Here is a 22,345-nt window from a genome sequence, read left to right as displayed (position 1 = left end):
TCTCTGTCCCCATTCCAGTCTGACAGTAATGCCAGTTACCTGCGAGCAGCCCGGGCAGGAAACCTCGAAAAGGCCCTGGACTACCTCAAGTCTGGGGTTGAAATTAACATTTGCAATCAGGTGGGTGGTGTGGGACAACCGTCATGTATGGGAACACATTTGCAACAGGAAGAAATGCACCTTTCACACCTGAAACACACAAGCTGCACAATGCAATTTTTAAAAGGCATCACAGAGGCCTATATCTAAATCAACAAGATATTCATATGAATTCCTATTCCGTTGTCCAATATTATTCAGTCATTTTTCTGCATGTTTAAACTATGTGGTGACAAACAATGAGAGTTTGTTCATGTTCCCATGGCAGAATGGCTTGAATGCTCTTCATCTAGCCTCCAAGGAGGGGCACGTAGAGGTGGTTGCCGAGTTGCTAAAGCTCGGAGCCAATGTGGACGCCGCCACAAAGGTAAGGCCCCGCCGCCGCTCCACCCGTCACAGCAGTGTGGGAGAATCCAGAACAACACGGCCGTAGCTGCGACCAAAATACCGTCGTGCGCAGAGTGTAATATCAAAATGGGATCAAATTATGCGATACGTGGAAGGGGAAGCCTTCTTCCCGTGAGATATCAGAGCTCCCTGAACGCTGAATGAAGTTGGCGGGCGGAGTCACCGAAAAAACATTATTCCGATTCCGTGCACGACGTGCGGGCTCGTCTTTTGTCCTCTTGTGCAGCATCTCTGCCAGGGGCCGAGCGCCCGGAGCTAACACAACACCGAGCACAATGAAATATTCATCATCAAGGCGGAAATCTCTACCAATTAATCCCTCTCGGATTTGAACCCGAGGATGCGGAGGGATTAATTTGAGACCTAGGGAACTCTCGGCCGCCTGCATTTGACTTCCAGTGCATTGTGGTTCAAGGGACACTGATTATCAGCGAGGAGCTCGATTTTAGTGGAACGTAGATTTTGCAAAGAGGGAATTATGTTTGATTTTTGTCTGCACTGGGTGTGTGGCCACAGTGTATGTGTGTTGTTATTTATTAGTGATCTGCTGCTGTTGTTTGGTGGGGAATCTGGGGACAATGCTGCCAAAAGCTCCAGTGGAATAGAATATAACTTAATACGAATAACCCTGTACTGTACAACTATGTAGATGAAACAAATCTATGTTATATGTTATACATATTTTATAAATAAATACATATATGACATAATATATAACAACATATAATATGTGATTTTATTAATTAATTTGTTTGTTTGTTTGTTTGTTTGTTTGTTTGTTTGTTGAAATTATTAGGGGTCCCGCCCGGGGTAATAATAATAGCCCTATTTTTATTGTTCGGATTTTTATTATTATTATTATTCTCCTTAGCATTTTTCGGGCTAAAAGTGTCTGGAACACGACAACCTCTGGACCAACAGACATGGGCGAGATGTTGGGACGTCATAGACAAGTCGTGGTTCATGTTTAATCCAAATCCATCCCCCAGAGGAGCTGGAGTTAGTGAAAAAACAACAAAATTTGCACAGCAACGGGGCCGAAATGTGTCCGTTTTATTTTAGCCCCAAAAGTTTAAAAAGTTGATGAAATGTCTCTGAGGGACGTGCAGTGTTTAGTCTGTTTGAATGGAAGCGTGTTGTTGGGAACCTTCACACGGAGTAATTTCCTTCCACAGGGACACCGTGAGACAGGAGTCTGTGCACTACAGGAAGTAGACAGACACCTTCTCATTTATAGGACAAAGTCATAACACGCAACAAGTGAATCCAAATTCGTAATTCAACATGTCACCAGGACTCACCGCGTAATTACATGAGTCGATGCTGCATTCATTGGAAACTCGGAAAATTTAACTCATTTTAGACGTAATGCTGACATAAAGGGGAGTGACAGTACAAACTCATGCTACATTCCAAGGAAACTCGAAGATTTGTAATTGGTGTCAATAATATAATTGTATTATTATTATTATTATTATTATTATTATTATTTTTATACATCAAATATCTAATATGCATTAAAAAAATATGGTGTAGCTGAGGCAGCTGGGAGTGAACCTTTATCTTCCCTCTCCGAACTATTCTCAAACTATTCCCACTGTGTTGGAAACAAGACATTAATCTTCCTTTTTAGGCCGTAGATGAGACGCACAATCCTTCCGCTCTTTACCAGGGGATTACGTCCAGAAGGGGGAAGAATCGTTGAGCTCTCCTGATAAACCAGTATCAGTTTCATTTTTATTTTTATTTTTTTTACAGTTCGGCTTATTCAACCTCCAGTAGATCAGATGTCGTCTCATTCAGTCCTGTGTACTTTAAAATGATGCCAGGAGCTCTAGAGAGCAAACTGCCATACGCATACTGTCAATAGCTGTATAATACATACTGTATACCTATACCACTTGTTATGTAACCAGCAGCTGCCTGGTCCCCTGCTACACTACGCGTAACACACGGCTTTTGTTGCGACAACACCTCTCAGCGGCGTCCGAGATCTGTATCACGTACGCGGCCGGCGGGCGGGGCCGCTGGCGGGCCCCCTTCACATGGAGCCGTATAGGTTTGGAAAAAGCCTCCCGCGGCTTTATTTTATGGGGAGCGGGCGAGTGTGGGATGTGGGGTTTCGGAAGTGACACATTGTTGGCAACACAGCCGGGGGGGTACAGAGCTGGAATACCAATGCCACTCAGGCCATTGAAGGGAATGTTACCAGGAGGGGGCTCACCGGGGCACGCTGATACTGATACTGATACTGACACACACACACACACACACACACACACACACACACACACACACACACACACACATAGAGGAGCGAGCACGCTGCGACAGGTGTGGCGGGGATTAACACCCATTCCTTTGGCTGTTCCATGTAATGCAGAAAGGAAACACTGCTCTGCATATCGCCTCGCTGGCAGGCCAAGCGGAAGTGGTCAAAGAGCTGGTCACCAACGGAGCCAATGTCAACGCACAGTCCCAGGTGGGATACACAGTGCACGCACACCCACCCACACACACACACACACACACACACACACAAACACACACAACATCTAGGTCAGAGTTGAATAAAGACTTCCTTCTATCCCGACACGCGCGCCTTCGCTCGCGCGACACTCCGACGGCAGAGTCCTGCGAGCGGAGAGCGCCACACAATGAGGGGCCTGGCAGAGCTCCAACTGGGCCTCTCCTCTCAAGGATACTGCCGCCTCCGCACTTTACATTAAACCATTTAACGCAGGTTGAGTTGAGGTGAGAGCGGGTTTCACCGGCTCACTGCCTCTCCCTCTCTCTCTCGTCAGCCTCGCCTGCGGAGGCGTCATCAAGATGAGACGTCCGATTGCAAAGCCGACACAGATCTAAGCAATAGCCGATTTAAGATGGCCGATCCGAACGGTGCCACCTGCACCACTTTGGGATAGGTTTCCCCTGCTCGCGAAACAAACAAAACAAAAACCCAGAGTATCCGTCTGTTCTTCATCACTCGGCCTGTGTTGGGTTATTACTTCCACATTACCCAACCGCCTTGTGCTGGGAAGCCCAACGGGACGGGAGATACAAGCGCACCCAACGCATCCTGCAAACACAAGTCCTGCTGTGCGCTGTGTAGCAACAATGTAATCTCTGGTGTGTGTGTGTGTGTCTAATTGAGGGCGTGTGCTTCCTTGTGACGGTGCAGAATGGCTTCACCCCGCTGTACATGGCCGCCCAGGAGAATCACCTGGAGGTGGTGCGGTTCCTCCTGGAGAACAGCGCGAGCCAGAGCATGGCCACCGAGGTATTGTGCGACGACTCCGCCCCGCGCGCGTGTCCTCCTTCCCTTCGCACCGCCGCCTTATCATCTGGCCCCGTCCACACGTACACAGATATTTCGGGGAAATGTAGTATTTTCTCTATGCTTTGGCGGCGTAGAGAAACAAAGCTTTTGGTAAACGCCTCCCAGGGTGAAGATCCCTCAAGTCTCTCCAACTTTAGGAATTGCATCCATTTGGTATCGTGTATGAATATTAAGGAGACGCTCAACACGCCTGCTCCTCGTGTTTTTCTGTGGTGTTTGATGGAAAATTTGATAACATATATCCGCCCCCTAGCGGCCTGGCATGCTGCTAATGTGAGCGTTTGAAATCGTGGTTTCGCGTTTTTGTGCGGATGAAGAGATTTTCTAAAACCCCGTGGGTGTGGACAGGATTTTTATTTTATTTTTTTAACAAAGGGGGTGCGAAAGCATTTTCAGAAATATCCATTTATACGTGTGGACGAGGCCCGAGTCTGTCAACCGCTCATCTTCACCTGCGTCAGCGCCGTGCGGTCGTCACACGTCGTAAATAACCACGTGTCTTAAAATAGTCGTTTCCACGTCATCTCTCAGGTGCTCCATTGTTTCCCTTTCATTTCTGTTTCCTTCCAACGACGAAACCCCCCCCCCTGTCTTTTTAATGGCTTTGGCTCCGTCCCTCCACAAGCTGTCCCGCCTCCGCCCCCCCCCTCACGCTCTCCATCAGTTCATGGCGGACTGTACGGCGAGCTGGGCTGTCATTGATTGGTGGTGGGGCGCGGTGATGGTGGTTGTGTGACCTTGAGTGGGTCACCGATGAGATCTGTTCCGCTCACCACCTCCCACTCCCGTTCCTCCTCCTCCTCCTCCTCCACCCGCCGTTACTGCGGTGATTTACGCTGCACGGGCTCCAGAACACGGACACACACATATACCCATACACATAAACACGTCCATGATACGATGCACACATGCAGATGCATGGATTTGGACGGGGGCATGCGTACACACACCTTTTGACGAATACACACACACACACACACACACACACACACACACACACGCACGCACACACGAGTCGGATATGAGCAGCGAACAACCTCTTTTGTCTCCAAAGTCCCAGGTAATAGATCAAATTCGCGCCCATTTGTTTGCTTCAGTCACCGTGACATCTGGGTGCCCTTCAGGAGAGCACACAGAACACGCCTCCAACACGCATAAGCGCTCACGGCAGGCAGGTGGCGGCACGGTCCCCTACACATGCTCACACATTCAAGGCCACAGCGTAACTACAACGCCACCTCATGTCGGAGAGCTCTGGTTCGAATAATGCATGAAGGGTAAAGTGCGTGGGAGAAACAAACGCCCCTGTTCTACTCCGTCCCGCCGTTATGTAATGTATATATAGCAGCGCTCCGCATATACGGTCGGGCCGAGACGAGACTGAGGAAGTGTTTCTACGACTTTTTAATGGGACCCGGGTGGTGTTAAGGGGATTCTGTCTGTTTTGTTTTCTCTTTGCTTGTTGTCTAATTATGTGATTAAGAGCCATAAATAGTATCACTCCAAAATACAGTTATTTCCACAAGTCACATAACAGTTAAAAATAAGATTTATAGTGTTAAATTTTTTTCTAATCCTTTATATTGGCAAAATAATGCTATCGGCGAGATACTGCTGGTATTTATTTGATATTGCTTGGAAAAAAAACAACAAAAAAAAAAACCCATCTATTTTGGTTTCGGCTGCCTCACATTCTCCTGGGATGAAGAACCGTTTCTGTCTCACAGGAATGGAATGTACCAAAAAAGTGTATCAAAACAAAGGAAACCTTTATATATCGTTGGCTAACGAAACTAAAGCTCACGGGCTTGTCCGTCCGACCCCGTGGATGACGATACGGAATAACAGATCGCCAAAGACTCCCTAAATACCTCGCTGGGATAGAAAACCTTTAATGTCTTCCTTTGATTCAGCGGTATGTCATGGCTTTTCCCCTTATAACCCGTGTAAGCACCACTAAGGCGGACAAGCAGCCATTCTGGGAATTGGAACAGCCCGTACCATCCCTTACCAACTATCAGGGCAACCTGACCATCACACACACGCACACACTGAATCCGTCCTTCTCCGTCCTCAGGATGGTTTCACCCCATTGGCGGTGGCCCTCCAGCAGGGCCATGACCAGGTGGTCTCCCTGCTGCTGGAGAACGACACCAAGGGCAAGGTGCGCCTGCCTGCCCTGCACATCGCCGCCCGCAAGGACGACACCAAGGCCGCGGCCCTGCTACTGCAGAACGACCACAACGCAGACGTGGAGTCCAAGGTGAGCGGCGACGCCCGCCTCCCGGCCCGCCCCCCCCCCCCCGGTCCGACCCCCTTGGCTTTGACACAGAGGTGGAGAATCCAGGCGTGAGAAAGGAGAATGGCCGGGGCCAAAACGTGCCGGGACTTTTACTCCCTGAACCTGGAGTTTTCCACCTCTGCTTCGACGCAGGTTGCGCAGTCTTGGGATTTAGATTCTCAATATCATTTATTGTTGTTTATCGTGATCCCGAGTCTCGTTTGTGTTTCTTTCTGAATGGGCGAGACCCCGCAACGATGGACACCTTTGTCGAAGCTATTCTTTGTCTTTTACTTGAACGACGTTGTTTAGTTTTTTTTTTATCTTCTGTTGTCGTTGTTGTTTTTCTGTTATTACCGAGATCTTTAGCCCCTCTCTCTGACCCCCTCCCCCCTCCCTCCCCAACTTTAAACCAGTGGAGGCCTTTTGATATTGTTTGCTCACTAACCGCCCGTTCTCTCCCCTCTTGGCTGGCTCTGTAGATGATGGTGAATAGAACGACGGAGGTACACCTCTACTCTGTATAACACCCAGACTCTCCATCGCAGCTCATTTAGATATGACTTAAAAAAAGAGGCAACAGCCCTGGCTCTTGCAGTATCGTCGCTGAAGCCCCAACTCCGTCCTCCTTCCGACTTAGACCCATCGCTTGCTCCCTCTACCCCCCCACATTTCTTCATTCCTGTGGACAATATCTCCTGTTGCCCCCACGGAGATAGTAGGAGTAATGCAGCATGTCTTATGAAAACTGATTCAGACCATGTTGGCTCTGAGGCCGGAGGCTTGACAACAAAGGGTTCCCTCCATTCCAATGCTTCAGCATCTTCTTTAATGAATCACGGGAAACACTGTCCCGAGCGCAATATTTCACCAGTGACACGATACCTGATGGTACGGGTGTAAAATCTGCTTTTTTCGCAAAAAAACCTGCATGGCAGCCAAATCTCTATAACGTTGCTTCGGAACCCAGCCTTCGAGCTGCAGACGACTGGTCTTATTAGTCCTTTATAGTGTTCCCCTCGCATTCCCAATTGTCAACCCCGCCCCACCCAGCCCCCCTCCCCTCGAGCATACTGCATGGGACGAGAGCGATATGAGCGCGCTGTACCGTCCGCTGTTTCTATGGGAACGGGGGGGTGCCTCTCCGCCACACCAAAGACAGGCGGCTTGCCCTCTGCGTGCGCCTGTTTTGGTTGGCGGGGTCCTGAGCTTTAACTCCCGGTTGGCCAGCCGGTGTGACTGACTCGAAAATTGCTTTCACGATCCGAGGCTTAGGACGCATTGCATGCTGGGAGAGGAGCAGCGCTCTGATGGAGGAAAGTGATAAAAAGAGCCCATTAACGAGCTTAAGAGATTTATTTGCAGCCACCAAGGTATAGATGCAAAACTCCAGTAATAATCCCCCATTTTAAAGTCATGTTCTCCCACTTTATTTATGTTTCATTTTGTTTTCGTTCGTTTTATTTTCGTGCTTTCATTTTCTAATTTGTTTTTGAATTTTAATAAATAAGGGCTTTTTTGTTCGTCGGAGCAAACCTAGTCGTGGTACACACATCTATGCGACACGTGCTGATGGATGACCGATGGATTATTGGTCCATGGAAATCGGGATCGCTGGGATCGATTGGGTTAGCGTGGGACTCTCTCGCTGATTGGACAGGATTATAGTTTAAACTTTTCCTACATGGTTGTGTTGCTTTGACGGCTCCGGCTCAGACAAGCGGTTTATCCAGGAAACGGTTTCCATTCAAGAAATCTATAGGGCACCATACTATGCTGTATGAAACAAAAATATGTTGAAGAGTAAATAGCTCTAAATATACAGTATTTTTATCTTTACTGTGCGTTACTCTTCACTGCAAATGTAAAATTTTATTACTTTGAGGCATCTGAACTTAGATATTTTGACAGCTTATACAAGCATACAGTTTGGACTGCACTAACAACTTCAATATAAACAGTACAAGAGATACTATCATAAAGGCTCAAATATCTCACAAATAAAGGAAGGAATCTGTCTGTCTGTCTGTCTGTCTGTCTGTCGCTCTGTCTGTCGGTCTGTCAGTCCGTCCGTCTCTCCATCCGTCCATCCGTCCATCTGTCTTTCTGTATGTATGTATGTATGTACTGTATGTATGTATCCATATATGTATGCATATATATACTGTATTTATGTATGCATGAATGCATGCATGTATGTCTGTATATATGTATGCATGTATGTATGTATGTATGTATGCATGTTTGAATGTATGTATGTATGTATGTATGTATGTATGTATGTATGTATGCATGTATGTATGTATGTATGTATGCATGCATGTATGTATGTATGTATGCATGTATGTATGCATGTATGTATGTATACATGAATGTATGTATTTATGTATGTATGTATGCATGTCCTTCAATTATCTTGACAACCGTCATCCGATCTACTTAACACTTGGCAGGTGTATCGCTGGGGACCCAAGGGCAGCCAGTGTCGAATTTGGTGCGATTTGGACATGCGTGTAATATTAATAAACTTTGAATAAACAAGCGAACAGCGAGCAAGAGGGGGGCGGGGCTTCCCGTGAAAGCAATCGTCCCATTTCACAACAGGCATGTTTGGTGCAGACACGCAACATGTGCAACATTAATAAACTTTGAATAAACAAGCAAATAGCGGGTTTATCCAAAAGCGCGACTTGGGTGTGTTTTTTCCCGTGAGAAAGAGTGTATTTCCCCGGTTGTTTTCCACCGCAAGTCACCGCGACCTTCACGAACAGGCATGTTTTGAACAGGCACTGCACTGGTCACCTAAATTCTAGATTCCATAATATGGTATAATAACACCCGATTACCTGAATAATTCATTGTTGTTGGGATTAGACCCTCTGTCTGTCATCCTAGGGAAGGAAATAACACCTAAGTGCATACAGTACGTGTATTGTATGTAGCGTCGAAGTAGTATTGTAGTGTGTCCTCCTCCATTCCTATGATGCTCACGGACAAATGTGTGCACGTGCCTCTCTCCCCCATCCTCAGAGTGGCTTCACCCCCCTGCACATCGCTGCTCACTATGGCAACATCAACGTGGCCACGCTGCTGCTGAACCGAGGGGCCGCCGTAGATTTCATGGCCAGGGTGAGCCTACTGTGACCTCTGCTGTTTGGGGGAGGAGTGACACGACGAAAACAAACACCAATCAAAAATACCTGAATTCATCGGCTGCACAAAGATGCTGCACTGTAGCTGCTCTTGACTTGAATCTGCAGTAGATCTGAAAAACGGTGAAGTGAAAGATACTGTTTGCATTAGGAATTTGAAGATGACGTTATAAGGTAATGTTGAACTAATGCTACTGCCAATGCTACTTAAATTAATCTAGAATTTAAAAATGCCTTTCAGAGACATTGCTTAATTGAAGATGAATTTGTTCTAGACTCTGAAGTTCTAGACTGAGGTGATGAAGGACTGGTTGGCTCCTTCTGTTTGGTTTTGGTGCTGGTGCTGGTCCAGATCAAGGAGGAGGCTTGCCCTGGTCTCTTTTTTTTAACCAAGACCAGGTCAAGTCTGAGACTAATGCAAACCGTGACTAAGAAATGTAGTTTCAGTCGGTCCGGATTAAAAGTGTAATTTAGTCCAGGATTAGGGCTGATCTGTGTCACCCGAGCCGCCCCATATGAATTATAAGGCCTTAATAATAATGCAAGGCCTTTCAGCATTTGTAAATATTCCAAATATGACCTGTGTTAACGGTTCCTCATTAGCTATTTGTTATTCTTATTGTCATTGTGGTTTACTTTCCCCCCTGCAATTTCTGAAGAACCACTTCTGCTGACTTCCTCAAACCGGTGGGAGGTTCAGGATTAATCTTTATTTACCATCGGGTTTTGTCATTAGAACGCTGTTAGTTGCAACATTACCCTCGCTCTAACTCTCGCAATTAAATCAGCCAGCAGCATCCGTGGGAGTGTTAGTGTTTGTGTTGCTTTTGACAGTAATTGCAGGTGGGGTCTGAATAGACCCGCTTTAGATAGGGAGGTAGATGGGATTAAACAATAAAGCATTCTCACAGTCGTTAGATAGGCAACGTGAACTAACTGTGCAAAATGACAAAGTGCTTCCGTAGCGCCGGGAAAAATTTGAAAGCGAAGTGATGTAGCGCTTCTTAATATCCCTTGATAGTCCCATAATTTAATTGCATGTATTTGTCCAATACCCTAAGTGCTGTGATAGATGGTGAATTATCAATCCACCTACTGTTCTTCTCTGCTCAGAACGACATCACCCCGCTCCATGTGGCTTCTAAAAGGGGCAACAGCAACATGGTCAAACTGCTGCTGGACAGAGGGTCCAAAATAGATGCCAAGACCAAGGTAAGGCACCGCTCCGAGGAAATTACAGTAAAGATGGCGGGTTGCATCGTGCGGAAAAAATCCACAAACATCGGGAAAGTCACGCTGTATTCCATCTCAGATGCTCCCCAAGTGGGATCGTTTAGCCGCCGGGTTCCTCTGTGGGGTCAAACGGAGTTCACCCGGTCTCGTAATCGATCCGATTTTCATCCCCTCGGTTGGTTCTTCCCCCAGGACGGTCTGACGCCTCTGCACTGTGGGGCGAGAAGCGGCCACGAACAGGTGGTGGAAATCCTCCTGGACCGGGGAGCGCCCATCCTCTCCAAGACCAAGGTAGCTACGGAGTGCGAAGCCCTGCTTTACGGAGGCGCTGATGTAATTCATTTGGAACAGGAAAGCTAGAAATACATTTGATTATGGTACATGTTGTCATCGGACATAGAATAGACTGCAATAGTAAAGGATAGATCTTTAACGTGACTCTGACGCCTTTGGGTCAAACTGTATTAAATACAATTCATAGGCTTGTTTCTGAAGTTTTCTTCACCACACCTATTTTGTTATCCAATCAGAGAGCCGCTCTGTTGCCTGTTGCCATAGTGCTGTAGCTCTGTCTCGATAACGTCTGTGCGACCTCTCCAGAACAGCCCGCCTCGGCTGGCTAGCCCCCCACAGTTTGACCGCGCGGGACCACCAGCGTAACGACCTAGACGTTGTTGTAATGGCCTCGTTATAACAATGCTCCTGTAACCCTTCCCCGCAACTCCCTTCACAGTCTCTCTCTCTCACCGCGGCGCTCGGTCGCACGCCCTAACTGCTGTACCTGTCTGTCTGTCCATCTTTCTATGTGTCTGTGTACGTGTACTTGTCTCTCTCTCTCTCTCTCTCTCCCTCTCTCTCTCTCTCTCTCTCTCTCTCTTTACCTCTCCCCACCGACTCCCAGAACGGCCTGTCGCCCCTCCACATGGCCACGCAGGGCGACCACCTGAACTGCGTCCAGCTCCTGCTGCAGCACGACGTGCCGGTGGACGACGTCACCAACGACTACCTGACAGCGTTGCACGTGGCCGCACACTGCGGACACTACAAGGTGGCCAAGCTCATCGTGGACAAGAAGGCCAACCCCAACGCCAAGGCTCTGGTAGGGGAACAGGGCTCTCACTTCCGGCAATTTTATCGTTGCCACCATTGTTAGACTTTTTTTTTTTTTTTTTTTTCAAACGTTGAATTGGGCTGTTTACCTGGGAAGATATTAGGCCATTATTATAGTAGTGGTATTCAAACTGTGGGGCGCACCCTAGTGGGGCACAGAGGAATTACAAGGGAGACATGAGAATGAAAAAAAGCAGGCCTTTAATATACTGTATATTTTAAGCACTCATTTGACATGACTAATGACATTTCATGAGATTATGTTTATTCAAAGTTTCTAAATCTAATAGGATAATGGTTTAGGGTGTGTAATTTTCATTGGTTCATTCAAAATTCAAATTCAAAATTATATATAAAAAATATATGTGTGTGTGTGTGTGTGTGTGTGTGTGTGTGTGTGTGTGTGTGTGTGTATATATATATATATATATATATATATATATATATATATATATATATATATATATATATATATTTAAAAGACTGTCGTGCAGAAACTATGTTTTGCTCAATGCACCATTCGCAATGAAAACAGACGGAGGAAAGAAGAAATGATTGGAGCGAGAGAGTGGGTGGCTTTCTTAATGAAAGAGATGTAATAAAACGGGATAAAAGGGATAAAAAAGAGAAAGAGAGAGGCAGGGTACAGTATCATAAAACCCGAGGTGGACATGTGAGAAAGTTAAAAACAAAAAACAGAGAGACGAAAGAAACGTTCACATCCTCGATACGGAACAGAAACAAATGGCGTGAGAGACTAAAAATAGGACAGTTTTGTCTTCTCGGGCCTCCACTTCACTTCTCCTCCTCACACCCTCTTGGGTGTGGTGGCAAACTGCCTTTGTTTCCTCTCAGATCTGCTGTTTCCTCTTTTTAGCCTGGTGAAATTAATTTTGAAAGATTATAACATAGTTAGAGCTCTGTGACAGCACTCAGCACACTGCACAGCCAAACTCAAATAAAGACAGAGGGAGAATCACTTCCAGGCCCTGAATTTTTACTTTTATATTATATGTCAGTGTGTGTGTGTGTGTGTGTGTGTGCGTGCGTGCGTGCGTGCATGTGTGTGTGTGTGAGTACGTGTGTGTGTGTGTGTGTGTGTGTCTGTGTGTGTGTGTGTGCGCGTGTGTGCGTGCATGTGACTTGCGGTGTCGTAACACACGACGGTCAGGGTGTACGCGGTGAACCTGAGCTCTCGGCAGCTGTGGTATTCTGCCTCGGAGCCGTCGTCTGCAGGTTTCAGGAGGTTCGCGCTGACGTTCGCGCGGGTCATTGTTTTCTGTCTGTGCGCAGAACGGCTTCACCCCTCTCCACATCGCCTGCAAGAAGAACCGAGTCAAAGTGATGGAGCTGCTTCTGAAGCACGGAGCCTCCATCCAGGCAGTCACCGAGGTACCCACTCCCACTGCAACTTTGCCGTGATGTCTCCTTGAAGATCAGTAAGTCAGTTCCACGCATTGGGATTAACTCATTCGCCGGTTGATATCCACGGTGTTTCTCCCGCAGTCCGGTCTGACTCCCATCCACGTAGCAGCCTTCATGGGTCACGAAAACATCGTCAACTCGCTGACGCACCACGGAGCCTCGCCCAACACCACCAACGTGGTGGGTGGACAACCGCGTCGACACCGCTGCCCCTCTCCGCATATTCTCATGCTTACCGATAGAAAACAACATCGAAAAATGTATTTGCCTCAGATGTGCGAAACGCCTCTTGCGTGCGTGTGTCTTCCAGCGCGGCGAGACGGCTCTCCACATGGCGGCCAGGGCGGGGCAGGCGGACGTCGTGCGATACCTGCTGCAGAACGGAGCCAAAGTGGAGACCAAGGCCAAGGTCATAACGAAAGATAACCCTGCTGTATTTTCAAACCTCTCCACCTCGACCCGGCGGGTTTAGAGATGAAATTGGCAAGCCTATATTCCTAAACAATAACGTCCCCCCTCCTCCCTCCTCCCTCCTCCCACTCCCGCTGTCCCCAGGACGACCAGACGGCGTTGCACATCTCCAGCCGGCTGGGCAAGGCCGACATCGTCCAGCAGCTCCTGCAGCACGGAGCCTCGGCCAACGCCGCCACCACCTCAGGATACACCCCGCTGCACCTGGCCGCCCGCGAAGGGCACCAGGACGTCGCCGCCATGCTGCTGGAGAGTGGCGCCTCGCTCTCCTCCTCCACCAAGGTGGGTCCGGAGATTTGTAATAACACGTATTTATCCGTGGTGCACGGCTGTGTGACGGACATCAGATATCTCCCCCCGTGCCGCTCGTCGTTTCTCTCTCCCTATTTTACTCTTTCTCCCTCACTTCACTCCCTCACTCTTTGAAACACGTAAAACAAGTTCCATTTGCCTCCGCTAGTAGGCGCTGGTGTCCCCTTTTCGATAAGATCTGCAGCCTGCATCCTCCTGTCCAGAGACAACGTGTGTGTTTTCACGCGCATATTGATGCCCTCATTGTTCTAATTAAAAGTATTTAGCTTGTTGGCTGCTTGGAATACGATGAACTCTTAACAGAAGCAGCCGGGTCCATTTCAGTTCAGTCATAGTAATAACTTCTTATGTCAGAGCACCGTCGGTGCAGGTTGTGTGGCACTCAAGTGTCGACTTTCAACACAGGCTGGAATTTCTTCATCTGCTCAGTAAACCACGACCAGATGAGGGTCGTTAATGACAATGAAACCCATTTTTTTCCTCCCCATTTAGAATGGTTAATTGCACAGGCCAAGGTCAAGGGGAGATGAAGAATAGAGTTAATGGAGATAACCTGTGTGTGTGTGTGTGTGTGTGTGTGTGTGTGTGTGTGTATGCGCGTGTGCGTGTGTGTGTGCATGTGTGTCCTTCCCCCCCTGTCTTGCATTTGTGTGTGCATGCAATGTCAAGTTAGCTGTTCCGCCGGGGGGCAGCAGTGCTTGGAGGTGACCCCTATAAGTGGGATAGATAACCCCACCCCATGATACAAGTCCCTGTCTCTCCCTCTCTCGTTTCCTCTCATCGTGTATGCGACTCTGGGCATGCATACACATTTTTTTTTCTATCACATTGCAAACACACACACACACACACACACACACACACACACACACACTAAAAGCATCTTTGGGGACTTCAACTATGTTCGGCGGAATGATCACACACAGCGAGGAGGAGACCTAGAGTGTCAGAGAGACAGAGAACCAGAGGGAAACGAAGACAAGGGCGGGAGGAGAGAACGGACAAAATGGTGACCCAGTTTCGTTGGTTCTGGAACGTATCCCGCTGAATTCGCGGCGACACCGTCACTGCGCCTCACCGCAAAAAAAACCAAAACCCTTTTAAAGTCGCCTGAGCGCGTCGATCTCAGCACACGTCCGGGCGGATAATGAGGCCAAGTTTTGTTTCATTGGGCAGAATGGGAATCTGCAGGAGTTCCACATTCCTGTGAAAGATATGACACAGTAGCCTAAAATAACCCCATGTCCACATGGGAGATGGCGCCAAGAATACCGCATTCAATTGGAACCGCTTATAAATCTGCCTCCATCTTCACAGAGAGGAATTAAGACGTTGTTGTCACTTCTGACAGGTTTATTCGTCATAATCCCAGATAATATCCTAATGACTCGCAGCTGATATATTCAAGCCTTCTTTCACTGTGGAAAGCATGGATGTATTCGACTCCATGATTTGGGGATGTTTTGGAATTTTTCATCCCAGTTATTTGAGCTGAACTCCGTCGTTTTAGAAAATCCTCGGATCCCGCAATCATATGTTTCCCTCCAACCGTTTTAAAGGGATGTTCAGATAAATAGAATGTCAATCTTTTCCAAAAACCTGGTATTGGAAATTTCCAGTTTCCCGTGTTCCAGTGTTCAATGTCAATTAATGACTCTTGTTCACCAGTTGTTTGTGTATTTTTACAATTTTACACGAGAGGTTGTGCTGTGTTTTGAGGTTTTCATATGAGCGACCTGGACGCAACATTAAAAGCAGAGCAACCCACCGTCCATTCGGCCGACGACGTCATTTTCCCGGGAAAGCCAGAGCCACCGCTGACGGAACTACTTCAGGCGGCTCGGCCATTATTTTATTACTTCTGTGACCGGAGATCTCTCCCTAGACGAACCCACCTTTGCGCCCCCTGACCCGCGTTTCCCCTCGTCATCAACAGAAAGGCTTCAGCCCGCTGCACGTGGCGGCCAAGTACGGCAAGATGGAGGTGGCCAACCTGCTGCTGCAGAAGAGAGCCGCGCCCGACGCCGCCGGAAAGGTGAGGTGGTGTCCCACACGCGTGACAGCGGGAGGGTTCTGGGTTTGAGAAGACGGGTGAAAAGAGCCAAAGGGCGGAGTCGGCGGTTCGGGGAGGGGGACGGTGGTCGGCATGGCGGTCCTTTCTCCCCGACTTGTTCCCCGCACCCGTACGTCCATAGAACCCTTTAGGAAGCTGTGTTTTCTGATATGGAGTTGTTCTGATAGGGGGTCACAGGGGCATAGAAACCAGAAAACCTTCGGGGCAGATTTGCTTTTAATCTCCAGGCCGTGCGCACTCAGTCCAGCTGACGCGTTCTCAACTGCTCACGCTTACAAATTATATTCCTTCTCTCTTTCTCTCGACCCTTTTTGTCGCTCTCCCTTTCACACGCAAACACACGCTCCTACACATACGTGGAATGACATAATGGCACTGATTACGGTGGAAGCTCAGTGTGTGTGTGTCGCCATCTGAGAGTACTTACCGTAATGGCAGCCAGGTATGATAATCATGCTTCTACACAGCACCCCCAGCGCCGGTAAAAACTCCCCGTAAGCAGCGAGCGTGAGACCTTATCGCAGTTTGATTACATTAATTCCCTTTAGAGAAGAGCAGAATTCCAACATCAAATCCTGATTATCTCGTCAGCTAAATTTGACTTTCATTAGGCGGGTGGTTTTAAAACCGGGGAGGTGGGGGGGGAGGGTTCCCTCGTATCGGAGTGTAGCTAATCTGGGGAAATCCTCCCGCTTTTTAGTGTTCCCTAATACCCAGGAGATCACCAGGAGAGGGGCTACTCCCCTACATGGGCTTACTATGGCCAGAGATGACAGAGCATCTCGTCTTTTTCGAAGGAAATCTCTTTCAGTGGCTTCCTCCGCGGGGTATTGCTCTGACTTGGCGGTGCCACCGCAGGCTACGTCCTGGGCGGGGGAACGGACTTTATACGCGGGACATCGCGGCTCTGAGCCTCACTGTTACAACGACATACTAATGTGAATTCTCTAACCCAATCTTATGTTCCTGTTTTTCCTGTGTGGTAACTTTCATCGTCGTCGTGACCCCCCCCCCCCCCCCAGTCGACGTGCCCCCCTCCTCGGCCTCGCATTGTGTGCGTTGTGTCTTGTGCTCACCTGTTGCCCTTTAAATGTCTGTACGTGTATCTGTGTACGTGAACTCGGCTCTTCTAACGTGGTTGTATTTGCATGCATGTGTACCCGCGTATGTATGGGTGTGTGTGTGTGTGTGTGTGTGTGTGTGTGTGTGTGTGTGTGTGTGTGTGTGTGTGTGTGTGTGTGTGTGTGTGTGTGTGTGTGTGTGTGTGTGTGTGTGTGTGTGTGTGTGTGTGTGCGGTGGGGGCGTCTTTTAGAGTGGTCTAACTCCACTGCATGTTGCCGCTCACTACGATAATCAAAGAGTGGCTCTGCTGCTGCTGGATCAGGGAGCTTCTCCACACACCGCCGCTAAGGTACACACCCGCTACGCGCGCACACACACACACACACACACACACACACACACACACACACACACATACGCACGCACACATACATACTGTATACTGCATAAACAGCCTGAGCGCGCCCGGCATGCAATTCAATGAAACTATCCTCGCCCTCATCAGTCCTGTAACTGCAAATGGCGCCTCGGTGCCCCTGCGAATTGGATGTCCCGGCCTTTCGCCTCCATCCATTCATTCTTGTGTAGTTTGTCACTCTGTGACATTATGTCTATCTTCATACGTAGTCGTGTCAAGTCAATCCCACAGATGTACTGCCTCTATGAATCCGATCCATACCTGTGGAGTCTTGCTCTGAACCCTAATGCATGGGATACTTTTCTTCATCTCAATTTGTCTAAAAGTCTGATTCAACATTTTGTCAATTCAAGAAACTACAGCTGACAGCGGCCAAAAATATAATAACAAAAATTAAACAGGGATATAGAAATTCACAAAATCTTTATTCTGATCTGATCCCAACAGTTTATAAAAGGTACGGCTCCTATGGATCGTGGCGCTCATGGTCCGTAGAAGTGATAAAACACACTGTTTGTACGCGGCGACTTCAAACCCAAGCAATGAAGCATTTTGTGCGAGGGGAAACCGAAGCCCGAGACCGATTTCTCCCATGCTCACGGCCTGCTCACCGGCGCTGCCTGCTTCTGCCTCTCTTGAACCCGTTTTCTCGATCCCTCTTTTTCTTCAGCCCGCCTCCCTTTCTCCTCGTTGTTTGTTCACTCTCCTTCCATCTATAAATCTTTTTGTTATTTGGCCAGGTGCGCCAGCAAATGTGGACGGTTGAATTTAAGAGCTTGGAAAATGGGATCAATCTGTGTGGACTACACGGTTGCTTTTATAACCATCTGCGCACGCACGCACGCACGCACACACACACACACACAGAAACTTGTGCAGTGAATAAACAAAAATATGTGGCAGAAAATCTACTCCTTCTGTCCGCCCTCCACATCGCTCCCGAAAGGGCCTTTTTTTTCGTATCTGAGGAGGTGGAGGCACGCTTCCACGCAGCGCGAGCTGCACGGGAAGCTTGCTTTGCACCACTTCCCGCGCAACGAGGAATCCAACCGCAAATCGCGCTCCCAAGAAAACCCAATTAAAAAAGAATTCCAGTCCATTCTGATGAAGAGTGTCATCATCTGCCGGTCCGTCAAACGGTAGCTCACTCCGCCCCCATTCCGCAACGGCCTGATTCCCGTCACCTGCCCCCGTCAGGCTTTTTCTCCGCCGGTCCCCTTCACTCCCTCCGGCTCTGGTGGCTCGTGAGCAAGATGAGCGACGCCTCGCCCGTTACTTTCCGACGACTTACCCCACACCTGCTCCGAGTTTTCGACGGGGACTTTTAAAAATGCTTCACCAGCCGGGCGCCCTCTGTGAGGCCTTTTGTGCCGAGCAGAAAGGAATGCTGGCAAACATTTACTGTTCTGCTTTAAAACAAAAGAAGGCCTTATTCCTGCCCACTCATTGTTCGCGTGTCTCTCGCATTGCTTGGGTTCATTGTTCTCCGGCTGTGTGTGTGTGTGTGTGTGTGTGTGTGTGGGGGGGGGGGGGCCGGTATGAGAAGGCACTGACAGATAGGTAATAAGCAGAGCCCAAAGCCCTTTTGTCGCGTGTTCTTGGAGCATAGTATTTTCGGCACTTTTCCATCGGATAACGTGTTGGTTCCCAATACAAAACACTAAAACATGGAACCTGCTGCTCACCCAAGTGGCCTTGTTTACACTTCACGCCAATGTACTGTCTCTGTATTACAATGACTGTGGCCATTTTACTTTCAATTTGAATACAATGCACAAAAGGAAGATGAGACAACAGATGGAAAACCGACAGTTTTTAACAAGGGTTCGTTACCTGGCCGATGCAGAGCACAACAATCGACATTTTGAAGCTACATTCAGTAATAACTATATCATTAGAAATGCACAATTTAATCCAGCACCGCCACCGAAAAAGCCACTCACCTGCACCCTCTGGCCCCGCCCCAGAACGGCTACACCCCGCTCCACATCGCTGCCAAGAAGAACCAGCTGGACATTGGGACCACGCTGCTGGAATACGGCGCCGACACCAACGCGGTGACAAGGCAGGGCATCAGCCCCGTGCACCTGGCCGCGCAGGAAGGCAGCGTGGACCTGGTCTCGCTGCTGCTGACCAAGAACGCCAACGTCAACACGGGCAACAAGGTGAGACGGCACGCCCGCACATGTCCTAGTCACTAGTCGCCGACGCTTCTCTGTAGGGTCGTTTTCACCCGTGAACAACGTTCTCGGCGCTGAAGAACTCTTCCTTGGAGTGAGGATTGAGCAGGGCTTTTAAAACCTGCTGCCAACTTCCTGTTCTCCACAAAAGATGGAGTAGCATAATGAAGTAGAGTGCTGCTATTATGTTGCCCAGAGAAAGCTGTGGTCCTCCCACCACAACAAATCTAGTAATGCCTTTGTATCTGTGTGCGTGTGTGTGTGTGCGTGTGTGTGTGTGTGTGTGTGTCCTGTCCTGTCCTGCCCCCCCCCCCCCATCCAGAGTGGTCTTACCCCTCTCCACTTGGCAGCTCAGGAGGACAAAGTCACCGTTGCAGAAGTCCTTCTCAACCATGGCGCCGACGTCAACCCCCAAACAAAGGTGAGGCCCCCCGCTGAGCATGCAGAGCACGGCCCACGCTGTCCATTTACAATGCAAACGAAAGACACACACACACACACACACACACACACACACACACACACACACACACGATGAAACCTGATAAAAACCTGGTGCATTTCCCGCGGTCCTCCAGCCAAATGTTCAAACGCGAAGGATAGACACCAGAGTGGAAGGTGTTACTGTCTGTAGACATATATACAGTAGGATCACACACCGGGATGCAGACACACGCACGCACGCACGCACGCACACATACACACACACACCCTGTAATACGCGCTACTGTATTTCGCTGTTCGCAGGGACAAGAGACCTGCAGCAGCTGAAGGTTATTGGGTGCGAGTACAGTTTGTGCGTGCGTGTGCGTTTGTGCTGACAGGACAGTGTTTATGGCAAATAGGTTATTCCCTCACTCATCGGCCCCATAAAGCATTCCGCAATGCATGCACCTTCTAACGGGGTTGTGAAATTTGATCCGTCCCGTTTGTGTATCAAGGGTAGTGATTTTCCGGAAAAACGGAGAAAGGATTTTCTTTCTTCCTCGCTGAAGTCCTTTCGGGTGTTTTTTTTTTTTTGATTTGTTTTTTTTTGTATTTTCTAAAAAGAAAATCGTTCACGATAGGAGCGCTGCAGCATTCAGCTCTAGTATTTTTGTTTGGTCCATCGATTTGTCGGCCCCTCCGTCTGCCGAGCCTTCTCTCTCGCTCTCCCTCCTTCTCCATCTCTCACTTATGTCTTTACCTCTCGCAGATGGGTTACACCCCGTTGCACGTGGCGTGTCACTATGGCAACGTGAAGATGACGCACTTCCTGCTGCAGAACCACGGCAGGGTCAACGGCAAAACCAAGGTAGAAAGACAAAACAACATTCGCCCTTCACTTTCCCCTGTATATCCCTTACTCCAGTAGAGGAGGATTTCCTCAAGACAACAGTGCTGGGTTTTTTTTGTGGCGTTCCAGCCCCATCACAATGTTTTGTTTCAATCTATAACGAATATAGAGCTTTTTCAAATTTTATCGCAAGTCACGTGCTCCTTTTGTGAAGAAGGTTCATTTCCCAACTTTTCTCAGTCATCACAGTCATCGTCGGGCTGAACCCTCGTAAAAGTGGGAATCCGTAAAATACTTTTGGTAAAAAAGAATCCTGTATTCGGTCCTTTGTTTCTTAGCTTGCACTGACTCTTAAGAAACAGCCATTCGATGTATGTGTGCGTTATGTATGTGCTCCTCAATACCACTTCCTTTGCCGGTGGCGGGGTCCGCCTTTCTCGGCGGGAACGCAAAGATCGGCCACGCGCCAGGAGCGAAACGGCGGCCGCGGTGAATTTGTTTCCTTTCTCCTCTCTGTGCGCAGAACGGGTACACGCCGCTACACCAAGCGGCCCAACAAGGACACACGCACATCATCAACCTGCTGCTTCAGCACGGAGCCTCAGCCAACGAGCTCACAGTGGTCAGTACATAAAAACATGTATACACACAAAATTGTGATATATAATGTAATATATGTACAGTATATAATTTATGTAATAAAAGGAAAACACATGTGAACATATGGAGGGACTACTGTATCTACTGTATCTATTTTGCAATAGATCGTTTTTGTGTGTCTCCTGTGAGCCTATCTTGTAACTCTACTATATAATACTATATCGTTGATTGTAGGTTACGTACTTGATGTGGCCTAACTGCAACTTGCCCATATTGCGCTCACTAGTCACTACTTAGCATAGTGTGGGGACTGCCTATTGTGCCGAAACCGAAAGTCTGAAAAATGTGGGGTTAGAGTTGGTAAAGTTTTGTTATAAGCAAGATACATCTTATCTTATCTTATCTTATCTAATATTATCTTATCTTATAATATCTTAACTCTCTGGCGCCCTCCCTCCCTCCCTCCTCAGAATGGGAACACTGCCCTGTGCATCGCTAGGCGTCTTGGTTACATCTCGGTGGTGGATACATTGAGGCCCGTTACTGACGAAAACCTGACTACCGTGGTGAGACACCCCGCCCCTGCATTTTTTTTCCTGACAGACTGTAGTCGTGGCCCAGTGGCTAGGGCTAGTACTGGTGGTTGTTTTTAACTTGGCCGGTCAACAAAACGTCATAGGTGTGTGAACCCAGAAGCCAACCAGTCATTTAGAAAGCCAGTCAGTCAGTCAGTCATGCTGTGTTCCATGAGTGCAGTGCGGTCAGGACCGAGTGGGAGGACGAAGGCTGGAGCTTAAAGTCCCTCCACAAATAGCCCAGATCACTAACAGCAATCTAATCCGTCCACGTGTCTGGAACAGAGAACGTCGCTGTGTTTCCATCCGAAGGTTGTGTGAATTTTACA

General features: G+C 48.3%; 1 protein-coding gene across 1 annotated transcript in view; it reads left to right on the top strand.

The window, feature by feature from the left end:
* LOC307242257 (uncharacterized protein) overlaps positions 1 to 22,345 on the top strand; it is a 100,900-nt gene that overhangs the window by 31,818 nt on the left and 46,737 nt on the right. Inside the window, 22 exon segments of the mRNA XM_080016640.1 lie at positions 19 to 120; positions 368 to 466; positions 2,891 to 2,989; positions 3,689 to 3,787; positions 5,925 to 6,110; positions 6,611 to 6,634; positions 9,159 to 9,257; positions 10,394 to 10,492; positions 10,706 to 10,804; positions 11,415 to 11,612; positions 12,917 to 13,015; positions 13,130 to 13,228; positions 13,359 to 13,457; positions 13,604 to 13,801; positions 15,768 to 15,866; positions 17,218 to 17,316; positions 19,232 to 19,300; positions 19,302 to 19,550; positions 19,888 to 19,986; positions 20,761 to 20,859; positions 21,365 to 21,463; positions 21,912 to 22,007. Coding sequence (XP_079872766.1) covers positions 19 to 120; positions 368 to 466; positions 2,891 to 2,989; positions 3,689 to 3,787; positions 5,925 to 6,110; positions 6,611 to 6,634; positions 9,159 to 9,257; positions 10,394 to 10,492; positions 10,706 to 10,804; positions 11,415 to 11,612; positions 12,917 to 13,015; positions 13,130 to 13,228; positions 13,359 to 13,457; positions 13,604 to 13,801; positions 15,768 to 15,866; positions 17,218 to 17,316; positions 19,232 to 19,300; positions 19,302 to 19,550; positions 19,888 to 19,986; positions 20,761 to 20,859; positions 21,365 to 21,463; positions 21,912 to 22,007 — 2,508 coding nt within the window.

Source organism: Zeus faber (genome assembly GCF_960531495.2).
Source record: "Zeus faber genome assembly, chromosome: 16".
Classification (NCBI taxonomy): domain Eukaryota; kingdom Metazoa; phylum Chordata; class Actinopteri; order Zeiformes; family Zeidae; genus Zeus; species Zeus faber.
This window is presented reverse-complemented; position numbering and strand designations above follow the sequence as displayed.